The sequence below is a fragment of the Acomys minous genome, assembly GCF_964271855.1.
Source record: "Acomys minous genome assembly, chromosome: 9".
Taxonomy (NCBI): domain Eukaryota; kingdom Metazoa; phylum Chordata; class Mammalia; order Rodentia; family Muridae; genus Acomys; species Acomys minous.
In genome coordinates this window covers 5,852,497-5,874,999 of record NC_140490.1, presented here as the reverse complement: position 1 = coordinate 5,874,999, position 22,503 = coordinate 5,852,497, and the positions used below count along the sequence as shown (strand labels likewise).

General features: G+C 43.0%; 1 protein-coding gene across 4 annotated transcripts in view; it reads left to right on the top strand.

Moving 5' to 3' along the window:
- The window catches only part of KAT6B (lysine acetyltransferase 6B), a 172,651-nt gene that overhangs the window by 128,919 nt on the left and 21,229 nt on the right, over positions 1–22,503 (top strand). For all 4 annotated transcript variants that reach the window (XM_084794913.1, XM_084794911.1, XM_084794910.1 and 1 more), the window contains exons 8-12: positions 431–552; positions 2,632–2,747; positions 4,068–4,209; positions 7,290–7,451; positions 10,096–10,189. In XM_084794913.1, coding sequence (XP_084651039.1) covers positions 431–552; positions 2,632–2,747; positions 4,068–4,209; positions 7,290–7,451; positions 10,096–10,189 — 636 coding nt within the window. The remainder of the gene's footprint in view (positions 1–430; positions 553–2,631; positions 2,748–4,067; positions 4,210–7,289; positions 7,452–10,095; positions 10,190–22,503) is intronic.

Sequence of the window (22,503 nt, the reverse complement as noted above, 5' to 3'; positions counted from 1 at the left end):
TTGAACAAATTGACCCAAGACATTTGTTACCCTTTATCTATCTAATTAAAAGCCAAAATATGTTGTTTGGAAAAATTGGTAGATTTTATGACCTCAAAATTAATGCTGGGAATGCTATATAGCTAGATATAACGTCTAATTTTGATTGAAAAACTGTTTTGCTTTGCATTGTTCTTACTTTCCCTCGTATTTGTTATAAAAAAGATGACAGTTATATATAAATATATATATGTTAAATTGGAATTTTTGTTGTAGTAGGGAAAGAATTACTGCTGATCTGTGAGCAGTGCTGAGCTGTACAAGATTATACCGCTCAGTGGAAAAAGAGATCCCTGATTGCCCACTGTGCTAATTAGGTACCATTTTGGTAATGTGCACTGGTCAGTGCTTCAAATCAGTGAAAACACTTTCTGCTGGTTTTAAATGACAGATACTGAAATTAAAATAAGCATCAAACAAGAAAATACAGATGTAAATATGATGGGAAACAAGGATGTCGTGACTGAAGAGGATCTGGACGTTTTTAAGCAGGCCCAGGAGCTGTCTTGGGAGGTAAGGCCCAGATCTCAACACAGCAGTAAGAGTGCTGTGCAGCTTCTGACCTTCGTTGTGACGCTGCAGGGTTATCCCCTCAGTGTCCTTTGTGTCTTTAGTGCTTATGCCCATTTATTTTAACTAAAGCAATAACTGTAGAAGTATCTTTTCTTTTCAGAATAGGAAAAGATTCAGCTGATCTCACAAAATAGTAGTACTAGTTATACAGATATAATAATAGTTAGCTGGGCAAGATGGCATACACGTTTAATCCCAGCATCCGGGAATCACAGGCAGGCAGATTTCTGTGAGTTTGAGGCCAGCCTGGTGTACAGAGCAAGTTCCAGGACAGCCAAACGTATATAGAGAAGAAAATAATAATAATAATAATAATAATAATAATAATAATAATAATAATAATAATAATAGTGGGGGCTTTAGAGACAGCTCAGTGGTTAAGAGCACAGGCTGCTCTTCCAGAGGACTCGGGTTCAATCCCCCAACACCCACATGTCTGTAACTCCAGTTCCCGGGGATCTGACACTCTCAGACAGACATACATGCAGGCAAGATACTAATACACATAAAATAAAAATGAACATTGAAAACATGTAAAATAATGACAATAATAGTAGCTGGCGAAATGGCTCAGTTGGTAAGCCTGCACGTCGCTCCAAAACGTTGTCCTCTGACCTGCCCAGGAGCAAAGCATGTAGGTGCATGCACGCACACACACAAACAGAAAATTAAGAAGAAGGCATAGCTTTAAAAAGAAAGTTTCAAAGTTCTGTTCACATTTGGAAAATAACAATTTCAAATTGTAACCAAAAAGCACATCTCTCTTCAGTTTGCCGATACTCCTGACACAGATGGCCAGCCATATGAAGATGTATCAGTTTTTAACTTTCTGGCATTGATGAGCTCAGTGTTGTCTTTTATAATCAATTAAAGTCATCTTTATTTTCACTTACTGTCTAGTAATGTCTTTAAATGGTTCCACTTACCATGTCCACTCGACTTGAGTTGCTGTCAGTGGACGTGAAGAAGTAAGGCCGTAGCCTTCTCCGAAGCATACTCACAAGTAATTAGAGTGGTTTGCTGTTAGTAGCGTTCCTGTCTGTCCGCTGTGGCCTTCTAGCTTGGTTTTTAGTAGCATCCAGTCATACTAGAGGCTTGTGATGCTTTTGATCTGAAGAGCTAGTGTGGTTTTCATTCCTTGCTCTGCCCCGACAGAACGCTGTGCTTATTTTCCTTCAGCTGCGGCAAGTGCCAGGTTTCCTTCCTTATTTGTTCCTTTATGTGTAGAGTGGGGATATTCCTATGTAAAGGAAACTGACAATAGTCACCAACTGAAAGATAGTGCAACTCTAAAGTCTCCTCTTTACACCACGGCAACGCTCAGTTTTAGAATTACAGTAATCTCTTTGGCGAGGGCACACATACCAGTCCCTGTTGCCCACGTGGAGGTCAGAGGACAGTTTACAGGAGTTCTTTCTCCCTTCATGTGAGTTTCAAAAATCAAATTCAGGTTATCAGTCGGCAAATATCTTACCTAAGCCAGCTCACTAACCCCAAAGCTAGAGGGTTTTGTTTAAGAAATACTTCTTTTTGTGTGTCAGACAGTGTGCTAGGCACTGAGACTGCCACAGTGACTACTGCAGGCACGTGTGGCTTGCTTCATGGGAGGAGGAGGAAATAACAGAACTACCCACGTCACAGGGCACAGGTGGTAACTCACAGGTGCTTAAAGATAGCTTCCTATGGGAGCAGGCACTCGGAATGTGTGTAGTAGTAGCTGCCCCATTGCTAGCCTCAGTTTGAATGCACTACAGTGTGCTGTTATACTCGGCTGTATAGACTTTGGGATGTACCTGCATCACATTTATTATCCATTTTTGGCATATTTGTTAGGGTATTATTTTGTATGGCTACGAATTATGTACAAAGATGCTTAATATTTTCTGTTTTAAAAATTCATAATTAATATCAATGCTATGTTTGGGTAGCCTCAAATGAAAAAGAAAAAACAATGTAAATGAAATACTCATTCTTCTTGGTACTTGTATTTGATCATGATTTATTGTTGATATTTATCAGAAAATAGAGTGTGAAAGTGGAGTGGAAGACTGTGGTCGGTACCCTTCAGTAATAGAGTTTGGAAAGTATGAAATCCAAACCTGGTACTCCTCGCCTTACCCACAGGAATATGCAAGGTATGGACCTAGCCAGCAGGCTGTGTGTGAGAGGAAGGGTGACGCTTGCTTAAAGCAGAATGAACTCTTTCGAGAGTAAACTTGGGATCTGAGGTGTAGCTCAGTTGGGAGAGTGCTCGCCTCATATACATGAGGCCTGGGGACCATCACCTAGTACCACATAAAATAGGTCATGGTGTGCACCCATCACTCAAGCATATGGGAGGTGGAGGCAGGAAGCTCACACGTTGAAGATCATCTTTAACCTTACTGATTTGATGGCCGTGAAAACTTATCTCCAGAAAATAATGAATAAATAAACAAACAATTTGATAGTCAGTTAGAAATGTTTGCCATGTGTTTACTTTTGTGGTGTGTTTTTATACTATTAGTGCATATTCCTTCACCCTTAGGAACCACAGGTATTATAAATTTCTCTTTGAGCCAGGAGGCGGTGGTGCACGTCTTTAATCCCAGCACTCGGGAGGCAGAGTCAGAGGCAGGTGGCTCTCCAAGGCCAGTCTGATCTACAAAGTGAGTCCAGGACAGCCAAGGCTACACAGAGAAACCCTGTCTCAAAAACCAAGAAAACAAATGTGATTTTTTGACTGTCAGCCTGAATTGACTATTTCATGCCATTATGTGGTGCGGAGGGGGAGGGAGAGTGAGAGTGTTCAGCTTCCTCATCCAGAAGCAGAAATAGATGCCACCTTTTAGGATCTCTGCCTCATAGATATCGATATCGTTTTTAAAATATAATAAATTCACTTATAAATGAAAGATCTTTATGGATGCAGCACTGTATTATTAACAGTATTGGAAATAAGACATTCTGAATTTTGAAAATATGCTTGGTCACTCTGAAGGATAGCATTGTGAATTGTTGATGTTTAGGGTGATAACTCTGGGTCTGAAAACCCTGCTTTCCATGGGACCATGTAAATAGATGGTTGATCACAAAGTAAAATCAGAATGCATTATAAATTGTAATTAAAATATTTTAAGGTTTTTATGTTCTTTTATTACTGGAATCCCCCCCCCACACACACACACACACACCACTTGAGAGACAATGTCTCACTATGTAAGTGCAGCCAGCCTGGAACTAGATGTGTAGACCAGGCTGGTCTCAAGCTCACAGAGATCCCGTCACCTCTGACGCCCTGCTGTTAGGGTTAAGGGTGTACACCACCACACCTGGCTTCTCTGTCCTCTTTTGAAATGCTTTCAAAAGAGTTTATAGCCGTCTTATGTCTTAGAGAAAACTGAACAATGTTTAGCTTTTCTCCCTTGAACAGTGTAATCACTCTGACAGAGTCTTTGATTTTTAAACTTTGACAGATTACCAAAGCTTTACCTGTGTGAATTCTGTCTTAAATATATGAAGAGTAAAAATATTTTGCTAAGACACTCAAAGAAGTGTGGGTGGTTTCATCCTCCAGCAAATGAAATTTACCGAAGGAAAGAGCTTTCAGTATTCGAGGTAAGCACATGAAAGCAAGAGCATCATCCTGGTGAACCCCGATGCTCCTGCCTCTGACTGTGGGATGGGTTGTGTGGAGATAGCACAGTGTATACTCAGTCTTGGCATTGGCGTTCACACTGTTCTTTACAAGAGCTCCGTGGTTTGGAATACTTACCTAACCAGATTAAGCAACCATTTAGAGTAATGAGGAATTCTTGCTTCATCACATTGACTTTTTTGTCTTTTCCTAATCCCTGCTACATCAAAATATTCACTAGTGAATTTATGATCTCCTTGGCTCTTTGTAAATTCCACATTCTTTGGCAGGAGAAATTAGCTTTGTTTAGCCGCTCCAGCCAGTGTCTGGCAGATCCTCACTCTTCTGGGGAATTGAGCAGCTGTACGAATCTGCTTAGTACACAAGCACCTGTGTTTCCGTCCAGTTCTTGCCAGGGTGGGTAAATCCTTCTGGTGAGATCTCAGCTGATGTGGGGGTTCTCCCCAGTCTCTGTGGTAGGCTACCCCTAGAGAACTGTGCTGTTTACAGGAATCCCGTGGTGTGGCCACATTATGTCATTGTAGGTTTCTTGAAGACACTTTGTGTTTTCAGAAAGTCTTTGCTTTGCTTTCACTGTTTACCAAAGACTCTCTTGTCCGTCTCGGGACCTGGTTTAGCTGAGTCAGTTGCACACTGAGGACAGCAAGCCTTCTTTTCGTGGTCCCATCTGTCCGCAGTGTCTCAGTTCCTGCCTTGATTCTCCTTGCTCTAGTCGCACACTTCTGTTTCCTTGCTCTGCTGTCTTCTTTGTTGCCATCTTGGTGTGTTTTACATTTCAGGCTCTCACATCAAGCCTTCCTTCTGCAGCAGACATACTGTCCTCTTTCTCTGAAAACAGGGTACTTTAGGGGCTCTTTTTCAGAATGTTCATGCCCACATGTGTCGTTCTGCACCACAGTCGCTTTCTTCTCTGGCCTGAGGTATCTCCATCATGGGCCTAAGAGGAAGGTGGCAAGTGTCTCACATGAGTTAAGAGCTTCTCAGACAGGTTTAGAGTCACAGTTCGGTTTTGTTTTTCCTCCCAAGACTGGTCAGGAAACTCTGGCTGTTGTGTATGATTTTTAAAAAAAATTTTTTTTTAAGCCCTTTCCTGTTCTTCCTAGCAAATTTGAAGGGCAAATGGAATTGTTTGTGAAGCTTCCTCATTACTTCTCCTTCAAGGCCAAGCGTAGGCTTCTCAGCTGAGTGCTGCTGACACTTGCACTGACTAATACGTTGCACAGGGACGGCAGTGTGCTTTCTAAGGCGTTGAGAACATCCTGCCGTATACCTCTCAGGTGCTGCAGGTGCTGCCACTCGATCCACTCTTGACAACCAAAGCTGCCTTCAGTCTTCGCCACACACCCCTGAGCAGAGCTGGGTGGCGTGGGGGCTGGGTATCCCCGCTGTGAGGGAAAGCCAAGCACAGGTTATCTGTCCTTCTTGGTGTTGTTGATGTTGGGGTGCCGCTCTGGCAGCCCCACTGAGGCGCGGTACAGAGCTGGTTCATGCAGCCTTTGATTCGTGTCAGCTGTGCTATTTGCTCCTTTCCTGGTGTCTTGGATGCCTTTCTTCTAACCAAAAGAAAATTGAAATGACTGTTCATTTTTTTTCCCAGACGGCAAAACACATTGTTTGCCTTAAGTAATTATTAAATAAATCATCGTGAGTAAGCCCTTGTGGTGGAAGCTCTAATACATCAGGAAGTCTTCTTGGGGCAAGATAATCAGTCTTCTTAGGCATGTGTTTGGACAGCACAGAGATGAAAGTGGTCCAGAAGTGGGTTAGTAGTTTATTCATACGCTTAGGATGTGGGGTAAGCCCTAAAGCCCTATTCAGCATCTTGAGTAAATATATCAGTTACATAAAGGAAACTTTAGATGTTTTCTGTGACTTAAAACAAGTAAATAATAATCACAGGTTATGGGTTTTGTGAGTCTTTTTTCTGTACCTGTACTTTTATTAGACATGTCACAGCTGGTCAGAGTTTGTTTCAGCGTTTTCATTTCTGATGCACAGATGCACATCTCCATCTTTTTCATATAAAATACAACACCATTTCCAAAAGGACCACACTCTCAAATACATCAAAACTTCCTTTAATTAAAGAGAGAATTGTATCCTCAGTGCCCGCTGCCTGTATTTGATTATGTTGCTATGTGTGGGACTGAGATTCCATCCAAGGGAAATAGTTATATGAAATCTAAAAATAATTTGTGCAGTATAAGAACCTGCATGGTCCACAGGAGACTTGAGAGTAGTCAGGTTCATTGTTAAAGACCTCGGGTTCGCAAATACCTATCTCCCCCACGAAAGAGTGCCCGGTCTGCTTGGCCCTCTGGCTCAGTGAGTCACTACATTTGATCAAAGAAATTGGCGTCTGTGCCTAGCTCCTGTCAGAAGCCGTCAGTATCACAGCTTGAGTCTTTTATTTTGAAGAGAACTAGACTGTAATCATGGTACTTACTATAGGTTGAAATTCATCTCACTCCCTCTGTAAGTATTCCCAATACAGAAATTTTATCTTCTCCAGTTATATTTAAAATGATAGATACTTGGGGTAAAACCAAAATGGTGGCCTCTGCTGTTAATCCATACTTTTGAATCAGAATAACGCAGTTCATGTATTTTATTTTTATTTGAAATCATTTTGAAAATAACATAAGTTTGACATACATGATAACAATTTTTATTTGTTTCTTTAATTCAGATTTATTTGGCACCAATTTAAAATTAAGAAGACATGCCTGATAAATCTTAATTCATAATAAATTGCAAGTGAAATGACTTTTTTGCTAACATTGCTGTTTCTTGAATGAGCTGAAGGAGACGGTAGCTGTCTTGAATTTACCTGAGCAAGAGGGAAGGGTGGCTTTCTGATTCTGCAAGTAACAGCTGTTTCCTGGTTAACACTGTCTTTGTTTAATGGAGTATTTTAATCTTAGAGTCTAGGATTTAGAAATAAAATTATATCTTTTTAAAAATTAAATACAACAGAAACAAGTTTGTATTCTAGTGATATTTTTATGTTAAATAATGTTGTCTGTTTCTCTTTTGCTAGGTTGATGGGAATATGAGCAAAATTTATTGCCAAAACCTTTGCTTGTTAGCCAAGCTCTTCCTGGACCACAAAACACTGTATTATGATGTCGAGCCATTCCTTTTTTATGTCCTTACAAAAAATGATGAAAAAGGCTGTCATCTGGTTGGATACTTCTCTAAGGTAAAACACAAGCCAGCATGACCTTCATTTTCTTTCTCAAATGTTTTTAGTGGAGCCCAGTTCTTTGAACAGGGCTTCTTTATGACGTTAATTTGAGTAAGTGGCTCATGTTTATGAAAACCTCAGCTTTTTGTTTAGAGCTCATTTGAAAAGACAAAAGCAAAACAAAACAAAATGGTGCCTAGGAAGTGTGTAAGGACTCAGCACCATGTGCTTTGCTGACTGTGGCCATGTGACAGACATTCAATTACCACATTGTAGACTGCCTAGCACCTTTGATTTCCAAATGTTAAGCTAATTTCTCCTTTTAAGTATTGTCAACACTTAGTCTCTGGCTCATTTCCTTCCCTCAGTGGTCAACAGTATCCAGTATGTTAGAACATTGGGGGGGGGGGGAACAGGGGGGGAGGAGAGGGAGGTGCTGCTGAGGTGGCTAGTGGGAGAGAACTGACTCCATGGCATTGGACACACACACCCCACTCACACAAACACCAACAGATAAATGTAATTAAAACTAAAACAACACTGGCAATTGATGGCCAAGCTGACAGAGGACTGGTTTTCCACTGTTGCCTCTCACAATTGGTAATGTACTTTTAATGTTCTAAAGCAGTCTTGCCTCTAGCAGTCAACATGGGGAAGGCCTTGCGTACTGAGGAGCAGTGGTTCAGAGCTCTGCCTTCAAATTCTTCTGCTCAGAAACTGCTATTGATAACTCATGCAAATGAAAAGAAAGTGTTGGCCAAGTGTTCGACTTTCCTTAGGTGTACAGCTAAGAAAATGGCTCCATAGACAGAAATGGTAATTATCCAGACGCCCAGCAGAAGGATGACTTTTATTGGATCCGCTTTTCTTTAATGGTCATGAAACACTCCATAAAAGTGGTTTTTTTCACAGAGGCTAAAAAAAAACTAGACTATCTGCCCAGCGTGGTGCCATGTGCCTCAGGCAGGGGGTCACAAGTCTGTGGCCAGCCTGCGCTGCATGTGAGAGTGTTGTCATTCTCTAGCCCCCAGTGTCCGCACCCAAGCACACACACCGTCAGCAAGCTTCAGAGATCCTTCTGTCTCATCCCTAGGATCGTAAGTGTGCAGGAACTTTGCCTGACTTCCATCTCCACCCCTGTGTTTGTTTGATTCATTGATTGAGTTTTGTTTTGTTTTTTGAGACAGCATCTCACTATGTAGCCCCGGCTGTGCTGGAACTCAGAAGTCCGCCTGCCTCTGCCTCCTGAGTGTGGGATACAGGCTGCGCCACCACGCCCGGCTTTCTTCCTCCTCCTCCTTTTTAACGTGGTTCTAAAGCTCTTTCTTGTGGAGGCTCACACTGCACAGCAGTGCGTTACTTACTGGGCTGTCTCCCCAGCCAGGAGCATCTATTTAGAAAGGGGAGAAGGTTGCTGTTGGGTTATATTTCAGTAAACTCTTCGGGGTGGGAATAGTCCTGGACAGAGAAAGGATGGCATCAAGGATATAAATCCTCTTTGCCCAGAGTACCTCTCTTTTTAGATAGAGTGACCCATTTATCTTACTTTGTACAGTAAAATTAATTACTTGAGCCCTTACCACTGGCACGCACATTCAGTGATGAGCAATTTGTCTTCTAGAGAAAACACATTCACATTGTTACTTCCTCCTCTTATTTCAGGAGGCCACAGACAGCTACAAATACACAGAAATTGGGGCTCATCTTCTTTCACAGCACAAAGTCCTTAATTCTGCCCTTTAGACTTTTTTCTCCCAGTCGTTTCCTGTGGTCTTTGAAACCGGTTCATTAAAGATCTGGGTGTTCTGAAGTAATTCTGATGTGGTTCTATTTGTGGTCAGCCTCATTTGTGGTTTATATTTGGCCACAGCACTCTCAACCTTAGGAGCCATTTCCAGATCGTCTCTGTGTAGGCTTTGGTGGTATCTGTGTTACTGTGAATACAATATTGCTGCCCCGATGCTACACTCCACAAAAATGGCAAAGTCTTTTCATTCTCTGAGCTGTCTCTCAACCCAGACTCCCTCCTGGTTTTAGACTGTCGATAGCATTTTGGTCTCGCTGTTGTTCAGAGGCTTTGGGGTTTCTTGTTGTCCTTTTTGTTGTTTGATTTTCCTGGTTTGAGATGCAGATTAATTATTTCTCTAGCTTTTTCCTTTGCCTTCTTATTCACAGGAGAAATGCATTTGTGCACATCTACTCACACGTCTACTATTTCAGTCTCACTGGGGCGTGTGCTGGGAGGCAGAAGACAGCCTGCCATGGCCAAGTGGTAGATTATCATTTAGCAGGGCTGCCCGCCAAATCCTAGCTTACTCCACTGGGTGATTCCGTGTGGTGCTTTCTCCGTCGCCCATGTTGTGTGGGCAAGGGGAGCAGCCGTCCCCTCCCATGGGTATTGTTTCACTCTGTTCCTAGTTTGTCGTTCGTATTTTATGGTCCTGACTTTGTAGAATAAAGATACAGCTGACAAGCATATCCAGAGCGTGTGGCCTGTTGTTAGCTGATGGTTTGATTAGCACAGTAGGATTACTGTGGTTGGTCTTGACCCAGCCACTGTTTCACCTCAGTGGACAGTTTTACAAGGACAGTGGCAGGTGCAGGGAATTGCCCACTGCAGCAAAGCGCTGACATATTTGATGTTTTCTCTTTCCCTCAGGAAAAGCTTTGCCAGCAGAAGTATAATGTCTCCTGCATAATGATCATGCCCCAGCACCAAAGGCAAGGCTTTGGACGGCTTCTCATTGACTTCAGTAAGTGACGTGCTTGGCTTACTCTCATAATAGCTGACGGCTGTTACAGGAAACGGTGCCACATAAAGCTTGATTTAACCTGCTATGCTGCTGTTTGTTTGTTTGTTTGTTTTTTAACCAATAGATACTGGGTCTTCTGTTTCTATTCACATGAGTTAGAAGGTCTTCCTGAAGTGACAGCACTCCTGCCACCCACTCGCTGTACTCTAGATCTCGACGTTGCCTTCTGGGTAATGAACTGGTAGACTGGAATTCCATTCTATAGTGCGTGTGCTCACTAGCACCAAATAGGTGATTATTTGTGACTAAAGCACAAGGGATTGGTGGCTACAAGGAGTTTTGGCTTTCTAAAATTTTGCCAATTGATCTTTGTGGAGCAAAGGAGACCAGCGATATCTCCATTTAGAGAAAAGAGCCTTTCCACCTGGAGCAAGGCTGTGCTCTGCTGCTCTGCTGCTCTCCCTTCTGCTGCCGCACAAGTAATTACAGTGTTTGTATCAAGACGTTTCTCTAGAAATGCTTGCTTTGTCTGTCCTCTATATCTTCTGAGCCTCTCTGCTGGCGATAATGCAGCTTGTGCTCGTTGCTTAGGTGGTTACTTTTTCTTCTTTCTTATACTATATTGGAAAATTAAATGAAAGGCGGGGGCTGCAGTGGAGTGGAACCCCGTTATCTAGTGAGAGAGCCTGCGAGGACAGGAGTCTAGCTGTGTGATGACCTGTCACCTAGAGCCCTGTGAATGTTGGTTCCTAGACTGCGCTTACTCTCCTTCTTAGCTGGATAAAGGAAACTTGAATATATGTACAGGAAATATGTACATGTAAATATGTAAATATACTGTGAGGAATATTCCATAAGGAAGTATAGTGACTCTAAGTCTGTATCATAAGATTCTGAAATGTTGACATCTGCAGATCAAATAACTAAAACTTTAGACTGATTTGTATAATTTACTTTTGAAAAAGAAATATTTTGGGTTGATTGTTTTTATACTTTCAGATAACATTTCCAATTACTAATGTATTTTTCTAGTCGTACTGTTCTCTTGGTCTAGTTATACAGGAGACTAGTTATGGCTCACTGTTTTTACTCTACAGATTCCTAACTAGATTTGATACCTGTGTATATAACATGCTCTGATTGCCCTCTCTTCCACCCTCCTTAATTCCCCCCTCCCTTGTTCATCCCCCTTGCCCGAGACTTACTCTCTTTCCCATATTCATGTCTCTACCTGTGTCCTTCTGGATCTGACCAGGGCCATCTGAGTGGCATTAGTGCCTGGTGGTGTACAAGTTGGACACACAACTGAAGACAAGAGTTCCCTGCTACAATTACTAGTAAAGGCAGAATTATCTGTCTCGTTCTAGAGTCGCCATCAGTGAGATGCTCATCTGCAGTTATGCATCACAGTCACACAGGCCTGAAGCTTGTGACAGTATTCTTGTGCCTCTAGAATAAAGGGACTTTCTAACATACAGTTCCAGGCTCCCTTTAAAGCTTTTTGACTCAATGGTTTCCTTTTTTTCTGGATCTTAAGCAACTGCCATTGCTCCATTCTTTTTCTGTGCATCCCCTTTCCTGACATGACAACTTCCTCTTTCCTGGACTGCCTGTTCAAAATCATGCTCACGTGGTAACAACTCCAGAACCTCTTCTTTTTGATGCTGCTTTCTTAAGTTCTATCTCTTACCCTCTCAGCGTATTCCAACTTGGACCATATCCACCCTTTGGTGGTCGTTGCCGTTGCCATGCTTCCAGGTTACCGTGACCTCCTTGGATAGTTCCCATCACAGTCTTTATTAGATGTGGCTCTGTTGACATGAATCGAATCCCCAAAGTGTTAATGAAGATATCTAAAGTGATGCCTAACTTACAAAAGAACAACCCAGGTTAGAGACATCCCCTTTAAGGGCTTGAACTTTTCTTTCCTTTGAGCCAGGGTTTCCCTTTATAGTTCTGGAATTCACTATACAGACCTGGCTGGTCTTCACCTCCCAGAGACCTGCCTGCCTCTGCCTCCCACGTGCTACGATTAGAGGCTGATCACCACCCTGGATTTTCAGACATACATTCAGAGCATGAGAGAAAATTTTGGGCCATTGTGATGAGTGCCACCCACCTGGATATGCCAGGCTTCGAGGTCCTGACAGTCGTGTTGTAGAGCCACTGGCCGTGTCTCCATTGGAGTGCTTAAGTGCCATGATGCAAGATTTCAGTATGGTTGAAAGGGAGGCTGGGCTGTGGCTCAGTGGTAGAGCTTTTGCCTAACAAGCACATGGGTCTGGCACTGAAAGGGGTGGGGTGCTGAGTAGTTCAAAGGGAATCGTTATTGTCCGCTCACAGTTTTTTAGTACTCACAAGAAAATGGGAACGGGTGGAAACCCAATAAAAATTCACTTTAAAACCAGAATTTGTTGGCTGATCATTTTAAAGAAGACAGAGTATGCTGTTGAAAAATTAATAGCATCTCCTTGGGAGTCACTTAAAATAATGGTAGATAAATATCTTTCTAGAACCATTTAGATCCAGTCTTTTACAGAGGGTGGGAGGGAGGGCATGGAGCACATGACCTCTCATCAGTTCTGCCTCATAATTCAGTGCGCTGGGTAGGGAAGATAAGCAGGAGTTGGAAGGTTCTAAAATACACTCTGTTTTGTTAAAGGGGCGTTTGGATGGCTTGGGTTCTGGTGTGTGAGGCTAGCATCTTTTGATCAAGGTTACATTTTCAGTAGTGAACGATAAAGTAGGGAAGTCCTTGTCAATAGTGATTGCTAATTTAATAAACTGAACCATCATCTAGGCTGAAAGGAAGCTATGGCGGCCAGCCTGCACCTGGGCCGTAGCTATGGTCAGGTACAGTAAGTGTGTGTGTGTGAGAAACGCAGCTGTTGTCTGGTACAGTAAGAGAAGCCCTCAGAAAAAGTTGTCTCTTGGTTCTGGGACAGCTTAAGTGGGGTGTGTCAGAGTGAGGTTTCCCAGGAGGCTGTTTGCACAACTTGGCCAGAGTGACTAAAAGGTACCAGTGCCCAGCCTGCTCATAAATTAACTCACAGGTTTTGTGACTGCCTAGAATTGAACGTGGTGCAGGAGTTGATACCACATCCTTTTCTCCTGATTCTGAGATTTCCTCTCCCCTCGTCAGAAACCTTTAAAGCCCTCCTACACACATGCAGACATGTCAAGACTTCAAAGAAGCCCACATCCCTCAAACCTTGAGCTGCGCTCTGCCTCCCACGGACAAGGAAACAAGCTGTTCTTCCCACGGGGTACATGAGGTGCTGGCGAGCTGGAGTGTTCCTTGCTGAGCCTGGCCTGCTCCTGCTGTTGGAGCTGTGCAGCAATGCCTTATACATCTCCCTGCTTCCCTCTTTATTTTGAAAGAAATTTCAGGTTTGAGAGAAAAGTTATAATATTCTGCCTAGAATGTCCATATATTCTTTACTTGAATGCCCTGGGCATTAGTGTCTATTGTGTCCGCTCTTTCATTCTCACTCTGCGCTCTCAGCTTTGTTTCCTGAACTGTGGTGAGGGTGAACTACTTGCGTGCTCATCTATCTTTAAAGATGCTCTTCCCCATGCCCTGCAAACAATCAAGATCAAGAAATCCCTGTTGGCTGGGCACTCTGTATCAGTGCGCATGCTATTCTGATTTCACCCTGCCAGTTTTTCCTGCTGCCTTTTTGAGGAGGGGATACGCCCCAGTGTGGGTTCCCACACACATAAGGTTCTGATCTCAACACAGTTGGTCATCGGGTATCTTGAATTCCTGTGATTTACAGTGGTCTCTGGGTTTGTTTTGATTTTAGATCTTTGGTCATTGTGGGGTGTACAGGCATGTTCTGTACAGCACCTGCCCTGGGGCTTCCTGATGTTCCATCATTATTAGATTTGGGCCATAAGCTTTGGGGAGAAGTACCAGAGAAGCTAAGGTGTGTGTCCTCCTCATGCATAAAACATACTTCCAGGTTACAAGTTGGTACCTGGCACACCACCGTGTAATTATTGTCTGGTAAGAAGATACATTGAGATTGTATAAGTACCTGTTTCTCCCATTTTTACCTCCTACTTTCATTTATAAGCTTTTTTTTTTTTTAATGTGGCATTTGAAAGCAGGGCCTCACATAACCTGGCCTGACCTTTAACTTCTGACCCCCTTCTCCACCTCTTGAGATTGGGGGTGGCAGATGTGTACCACTATACCCAACTCCATTTATGATTCTTGGGTTTTTTTTTAAAAGTATTTTAAAGTATTTATTTATTATGTATATAGTGTTCTGCCTGCATGTATACCTGCACACCAGAAGAAGGCACCAGATCTCATTGTAGATGGTTGTGAGCCACTTTGTGGTTGCTGGGAATTGAACTCAGGATCTTTGGCAGAGCAGTCAGTGCTCTTAACCTCTAAGCCATTTCTCCAGCCCCCCGCCCATTTATGATTCTTTCTTTTAAAAAAAATCTTCACAGGGGCTGGAGAGTTAGGGCCTGGCCATTAAGAACACTGGCTGCTCTTGACAGAAGATCTGAGTTCAGTTTTCAGGGCCCTCATAGCGCCTCACAGCTGTTTGTGAGTCCAGTTCCTTGGGGACCTGGTGCCCTCTTCTGGCTTCTTTGAGCACCAGGAAGTTACAGGGTTTCCATGGTACACACAGAGCGGTACATCCACATTAAAAATAATAAATAAATAAATAAATAAATAAATAAAGTATGTGTGTTTTAAAAGCTGAAGGGGAATAGAGCTTGGCAGAGGAAGACACTCAACACCAGCCTCTGGCCCATGTGCACATACACATAAAGAAATGGCTATGCTTATTTCTGTTTCTTTTCCATTTAGCATTTTCCCCTCCATACTTGCTGTTTTTACTGTTTAAAATTTTTTTTAAAAAAGGAAAAATATGACCTCATTTTTTGTTTTTTAACCATATTGAAGCTGTGTTCCTCCACTCCTTTGGCCTTTGCCCTAGTCCCCCGTCCTTTCCAGCTGTGTTCTGGTTTCTCCCTTCTGTCCTTTCAGTACTAACGAGCATGTAGGTGTGTGCTTTCCTATTTCTTTTTTGCATAAAACATATCACTATAGCCTTTTGAATTTTATTCTTTTACATTTATTAATCTGTATCAGGATTTGTTTGATCCAAAAAATTCTTTTTTATTTTTAATTACATGTATGTGTGTGAGCATGTAAACATGAGCTCCCCAGAGGTGTCCCTTCCACTTCAGGAGCTGGAGTTACAGGGGTTGTGAGCTGCTGCTCTATCTGGGTTCTAGAAACTGAACGTGGGTCCTCGGGAAGGAAAGTATCGTCCTTAAAACAAAGCCTGAGCCGTGCTGGGCTCACTTCCCTCATTGCTTATCTGTCTCAAGCCTTAATGATTGTGGTACCTGACATACCTGAATACCAGTGACTGAAGTGAGCACCAGTTTGTGGGCTTGTCAGCCAGCAGTGGCTGTATGTATGCAGCGTATTTGTGTAGCGTATGTTCAGAGCGCATAAGAAATTGAAGTGCTAACGAGACAGGCTGAACGTTGAACACCAAGCTTAAGGAACTGACGTACTGGAGCATGGCTGCTTGAGGAAGTCTGTTAAATGTTTCAGTCGCTATAGACAGATTAAATCCTCATGGGGTCCCGTGCTTTAGTAGGGGGTCTGCACTAGAGAAGAAGCTAGCAGAAGTTACTGGGCATGCACTACTTCCTAAACAATAGCCGTGAGGTGGGACGGTCAGCGGTGGTGTGTAGGGAAGCGGGGCTGGGAAGGGGCCTTTGGAGCTCTAGCACTTCAGGGGCTAAGAGTGAATCAGGAAGCAACCAGAAACAGAAAAATGGGAGAGGATGGTGTCCAGAAAACTACGGAGACCAGTGTTTTCAGTGCTGACAGCTTTCCTAAAACAGCTGGCATGTCTAAACTACTGCTGTGTGTCACCTGAGTTACACATGTGTACCCAGTTCTCACAGGAAACTATGAGGAAAGTGACTTTGGGAGCACAGAGACACTAAGACACCGTCATAGATCTCCAGTGTCCCAAAGGGAAAGGTGTAAGAAGTGTACCCGGAGGACTGTGGCTTAAATAGAATTAAAAGAAATGAGATCAGGCCTGGCAAGGTGGCTTAACAGGTAAAAGTGCTTGTTATACAAGCCTGACAGCAAATAAAACAGAGCAGAGAGCTGGGAGGACTGGGTCCGAAAGCTTGCCTTTCCAGACTGGGAGCAACATGAGTGTAGGCTTGTTTTAAATTGTGAAGACTAGGACACTGGTACTCCGGGTGTGTGTGTGTGTGTGTGTGTGTGTGTGTGTGTGTGTGTGTGTGTGTGTGTGTGTGCGTGCGCGCGCACATACATGTATATATGTGTTAGGCAATGCTGAAGAAAAAGATTAAAGTAAAAACAATAATATCCAAATGCCATTTTTAATACAAAGTCATATGAGACATTTAGTGAAATTAATTACACTTTCCTAGCTAAAAGACTGAAAACTTACTAACTAGAATTATAGATTCTAGATTCAGCAAGACAGCTAGCTCAGTGGGTGTCAGTGCTTGCTGTGTGACCCTGATGACCTGAGTTCAGTCCCAGGAGCCCAGAGAGCAAGAGGGAACCAACTGAATATAATGTTCCGACTTCCATATGTACTCTGGCACCTATGCATGCTCACACGCACATCTGCACAGTAATCACAATAATGAAAATTTTTATTTAAAATATTTTCTTTAAAAACAGTCTGCTTCAGGGCTGTAGAGATGGGTCTGTGGTGCTGAGCACAGACTGTTCTTCCAGAGGACCCAGTCAGTTCTCAGCATCTACACACCTCTTACAACCTTCATTGTGTAATTCTAGCTCCAGGGCACTCACTGCCTTCTGTTGGCCTCTAGCTCCAGGGCACTGTGCACCCACGTGATGAGTAGACACGCATGCAGGCCAGCCAGCCATACACATAAAACAGACACGCATGGAGGCCAGCCAGCCATACATGTAAGACAAAAATGAAGGGGACAGAAAAGGCTGCTTGCTGGGTCTTGTGGCACATGTGTTAATCCCAGTAGCCAGAAGGCAGAGGCAGGAAAGGGGGTTGAGAGTTCGAGGCTAGCCTGGCCTATATATCGAGTTCCAGGAAATCTGGGCTATACAGTAAGACTCTGTCTCAAACCAACAAGCAAAAAAGAGTAGGTTACTGGTTTTCTTTTATTTTCTTTCTGTTTTTTTGTTTTTGGTTTTTGGTTTTTTTTGGTTTTGTTTTGTTTTTCGAGACAGAGTTTCTCTGTATGGCTATCACTGTCCTGGACTCACTTTGTGTAGACCAAGCTGGCCTTGAACTCACAGAGATACTGAGTGCTGGGATTACAGGCATGCACCACCACACCCGGGTAGACTACTGTTTTTCTTAGAAGAGCTTCCGTACAATTTAAGTAAAAATTAATCAGAGGTTCTGAATGATTTCAATCTGCAAGAAACTGATTTTTTTTTTTCAAATACAGTTTGATGTTGGCTTGTCCCTTGTAAGACACTGGTGGCAACTGTTGGTTGTAGCAGGGCTGGGCAGACCACTGGCTTCTCTCATGGGACAAGAAGTGTAGCATTGTAGCACACTGGGGATTTTCTCAGGAAGTGTCCTAGCCATGCTAGGCCATGCTAAGACAGTCTCTCCAGTGAGTAGTTCTGGGCATCTTTGCATGTGTGGGTAACTTGGGGCCACACTCTCATAGGTAACCCAAAATGGGTCCAGGTGGGTAAAAATAGTTGAGGTAACCAGAATTGCAATGCCTGTCCATCTTGTCCAGGCAGCCTTATCCCCTTACCCTGGGAGCCAGGTGGATTTGCCATGTGTACAATAGGGTGTAGTCATAAAGCTCCCACTAGGGCCACACCCCACCCATGTGAGCCTATGTTGGAAGTAAGAGTCCGGTGTTGATGAAGCCAGCTCTCTCTGCTCCTTTTCCCTTCGCTCTCCTACCTGTTCAGTGTAGCCATGGCAGTCAGTAAAGAAAAACAAGTCCTTGTAAAGTAGAATCCAGCTCCTTCCAGCTCTCAGATAGGGGCCCTTTTCTTAACACTTGGATGCTCCTGGCCAGCTGCTGTCATTGGGCTTTTGTAGGTCCCTGGAAGACTTGTTTAGGTCTGTGCAATTAAGTGTGATAGTGACATATTTTAATAGAGTCTAGTCTATAATATAATGAGGAAGATGAGCATTTTTCCTTATTTTCTCATTATAATATGCTTTACTAAAAGCTTTTGCCACTACTGTTTTAGTACAGGGAGCTGATATATGATATATTTTAATATGTTAAAGATAACATCGAGGTTGAAAATTGAGTTTGTGGTGATTTATTCAAAGGTTGATGTTACTGAATGCATTGAAATGCATTGCATGAGGCAGGGCAGCCAGTGGTTTATGTATCTCTTTCAAAGAAACTAAGTTTGTCATAAATAAGAGCAAATAAATAGTTTGTATAGAATATTGTGTATTCATTGCTTCAATGAAGACATTGTAAATATGAAACATGGGCTACAGTCTCATTTTTTCTGAACACTGCTTTGCTTTACACAGCTCAGAGTTTCTCAGGTTTTGGCACACTGGTGGATTTTGTTGTTGTGTAATCTTTGCTCAGGTTACTAACCAGTGGACATGTGCAGTGAGTCATGTTGGAACACACAGTTGGACAAACTCCACTCAAATAACCAGTAAGCAGCGGTTAAGTGAGGCCTCGGCAGTGGTTTCCTGGGGACAGGGACTGGTGCGTGGCGGAAAACCCAGCCATAAGCACAGTGCTTGTCACTTTTTTAAATGGACACAACTGTATTAGCACCTAGATATTTTGGTGGTAAAAGTACAACAACAACAGTAATAATAGTAGGGACTGGAAGCCCGGCGTGGTGGCACACGCCTTTAATCCCAGAACTCGGGAGGCAGAGGTGGGAGGATTGTTGTGAGTTCAAGGCCAGCCTGGTCTACAAAGCGAGTCTAGGACAGCCAGGACTGTTACACAGAGAAACCCTGTCCTGAAAAACCTAAAAAAAATAAAAAATAATAATAGGGGCTGGAGAGATGCTTCCATGGTTAATAGCACTCAGCTTCCAGCACCCACATGATGGTGGCTCACAACCGTTGTAAACCCCAGTTCCAGAGGATCTGGTGCCCTCTTCTGGCCTCTGTGGGCACCAAGCATGACATGGTACACAGACATACATGCAAGCAACCGCTCATAGAATAAATAAATATAAAGCCAGGTAGTGGTGGTGGTGCACGCCTTTAATCCCAACACTCGGGAGACAGGTAGGTGGGATCTCTGTGAGTTCCAGGACAGCCAAGGCGACAGAGAGAAACTCTGTCTTGAAAAAACACACATAAACAAACAAATAAATTAATCTGAAAATAGTAAGAAATATAAAAACCTATCGAGGATTACTAGGAAAGCCCTGATAATGGTTACTTATTTAGGTGGGGGCCATTGCCTGGGACAAATGGAAGTTCCCTGGTGATGATCAACAAATTCTATGTCGTGTCCAGGTGACAGTTACAAACGCAGTTGCCATATGGCAATCCACGAAGCTGCACACTGTGTAGACTTTTATATTTGTGGAAGCATGTTTTGTTTTAAGGCACTGTTTTAAAGTGGGAGGTCAAATACCCTGTGGTATCTGTTTTGTAGCTGTAACTCTTTTCTGTTTACTGATGGTATTGCATCAGTAGTGTTGTAGAGAGATAGTGTTTCGTCTTTACTGCTTTACATAAGCGTCAGGTATGAAGGTGCTTGGTGCCAGCACCAGCTTCCTGTCAGCCTTTGCAAGGCTGCTTTTATGTGAAGTGGTACACCAAACATCACTAGACTCTGAGTCTCAGGGTCTCAGTCCATGGCCATTGGCTTTCCTGTAACTTCTCCTTCCACCCAATTGTTTTGTTTTGTTTGTTGTTTGTTTGTTTTTGTTTTTTGAGACAAGGTTTCTCTGTATAATACCCTTGGCTGTCCTGGACTGGCTTTGTAGACCAGGCTGGCCTCGAACTCACAGCGATCCTCTTGCCTCTGCCCCCTAAGTGCTAGGATTGTAGCCATGCGCCACTACACTTAGCTACTTCCACTCTTAAACATGATTGAAGAGTGAAGGGTGATGAAATGGAAGATTCAGATAAATACTTATCTGGGGGTTTGAGAAATGGCTCAGCAGTTAAAAGTACTGGCTCCTTGTCCACAGGACCCGTGTCCAGTTCCCAGAACCCGCATGCGTCACATGACCATCTGTGACTCCAGTTTTAGGGAATCCAACTCCCTCTTTTGGCCTCCAGACACCAGGCACCAAGAAGGTGCACAGCAAAATATTCACACACATAAAAAATAATAAAATAACTTTAAAAGCTGTTTAAATGATAACAAAGAAATATTTGTACAATGAGGTGGACTAGAGAGAAACTCTAACTGAGGCCAGAGAGATAAAAAGACATTACAGTCTTGGCACTCAGCCTCTGCTCTCTCTCTGTTTATTAAGATCCAAAGTGAACAAATACAGTCCTGGCAGACACTGCAGGAGTGAGTAGGAAATGCCCTTCCTGCCTACTAGAATGCTTGGTCCAATGCGCTTGGGAGGTTTGCACGTTCAGAAAGAAACCAGTGCTTACAGAAGAGACAATGGCAAAGAAAAGGATGAGCCTGTCAAAAGGAAGCTGTACCGGCTGAGATCGAGGGATAGGGAGAGAGAGAGAAAAGAAGATGGCTGGCTTTCTGTTCTTCAGGCTAAAATCCTGTCACAAATGTTTTGCCCCAACGCTTCATCTTTTCCCCATGAATTCAAGGAAGTTAATGATGGTTCTCCTTACCGTAGCAGAAGGTTTGTCAGGGGACTCTGCCAGCCTGCCTTCCACCCTGCAGTTGCCTCCAGTTAAAAACCTACAGACTATAGCAAGTATTTTCAGAGAAGAGATAAAATGAGTGGTGCTTGTGATTTTTTTTTTATTCTTTTTTTTTAAAGGTTTATTTACTATTTATACATTATTCTGCCTGTGTATCAGAGAAGGCATAGGATCACATTATATAGATGGTTGTGAGCCGCCGTGTGGTTGCTGGGAATTGAACTCAGGACCTCTGGAAGAGCAGACTGTGCTCTTAACCTCTGAGCCGTCTTTCCAGCCCTTGTGAATTTGTTTTAAAGGTGCAAACAGTTTAGATAACTGTTCCCTGAAGAGAAGGCACCAGATTTCATTACTACTGGGAGCTTTTCAGAGGATTTCCTTTGAAATACCTTCCTGCCAAGTTTCCATAAATTAACTTTCTTTGACTGCATCACACATAATTAAATAACTGCTAAAGGGTTAAAACGAAGGAAAAAGTGATTGTGTATCTTAGTCTCCATCTCTGCAAATTACACAGGAAGTTTGTTTCTGTTCTACAGCAGAGCAATTATAAGAGACAGTTCTATAATTTACAGTCCACTATACTTGTCCATAATCACATACCACCACCACCTTGGCGAACATACCCTCCCGAGTACATGCGCTGTCCTTTGATTTGTAAATGATGATTGCCATATGACTGCTTGCCATATAGCATTGAATTGAGTTCTCAGTAATGAACTTTAGCTATTACCATGTGTGCTTAAGTTACTGGTACTTATGTGGTCTGTGGCTCATGGATTTAACAGTTGCCTGGTAGTGGACAAATTAGACACCCTGAGCTTTGTCTCTAGCTAAAGATGGAAAGCAGAGTCTGGTATGCACATGGTCGATGCTCAACCACCAGAGCCCTCCCTCTACGAGATTCCAGTACTTGGAACGTTGGAGATTTGGTGATTAACAGTGACCACACAGTGTAAACAAAGACTGTGGCTAATGCTGTGCTCATGTTAATATATTGTTACTGATGCCTTAATTCTAGCTGCTTCCAGTGTTAGAGTCAGTCTGAACAGCAGGCAGAACTGTATGTCATTTAAGGGATTCAGAGCAACGTGCTATCTGCAAGCTCAAAAGGATCCATTGATGTCTTTTAATACTGCTAGTAATACCCTGGGCACAGGGCTACACTGGTAACACCAATGCACTAGCTGCTGAGGCAGGTAGAACACTAGTTCACAGCCATTCCATAGCAAGGTTCGATTTTAAAAAATAAATCCTTAGACATGTGCTGGTGCTTGCCTTCCATCCCAGCACTTGGGAGGTTGAAGCAAATACAGTTGGGGGCCAGCCTCATCCAGGCCAGCTAGGGCTACAAAGTGACAACTTGTCTCAAAAGAAATAATCCTTGTTACTGCTTCAGCAATTTTATATATATATATCACACACATACACACACACACACACACACACACACACACACACACACACACACACACACACACC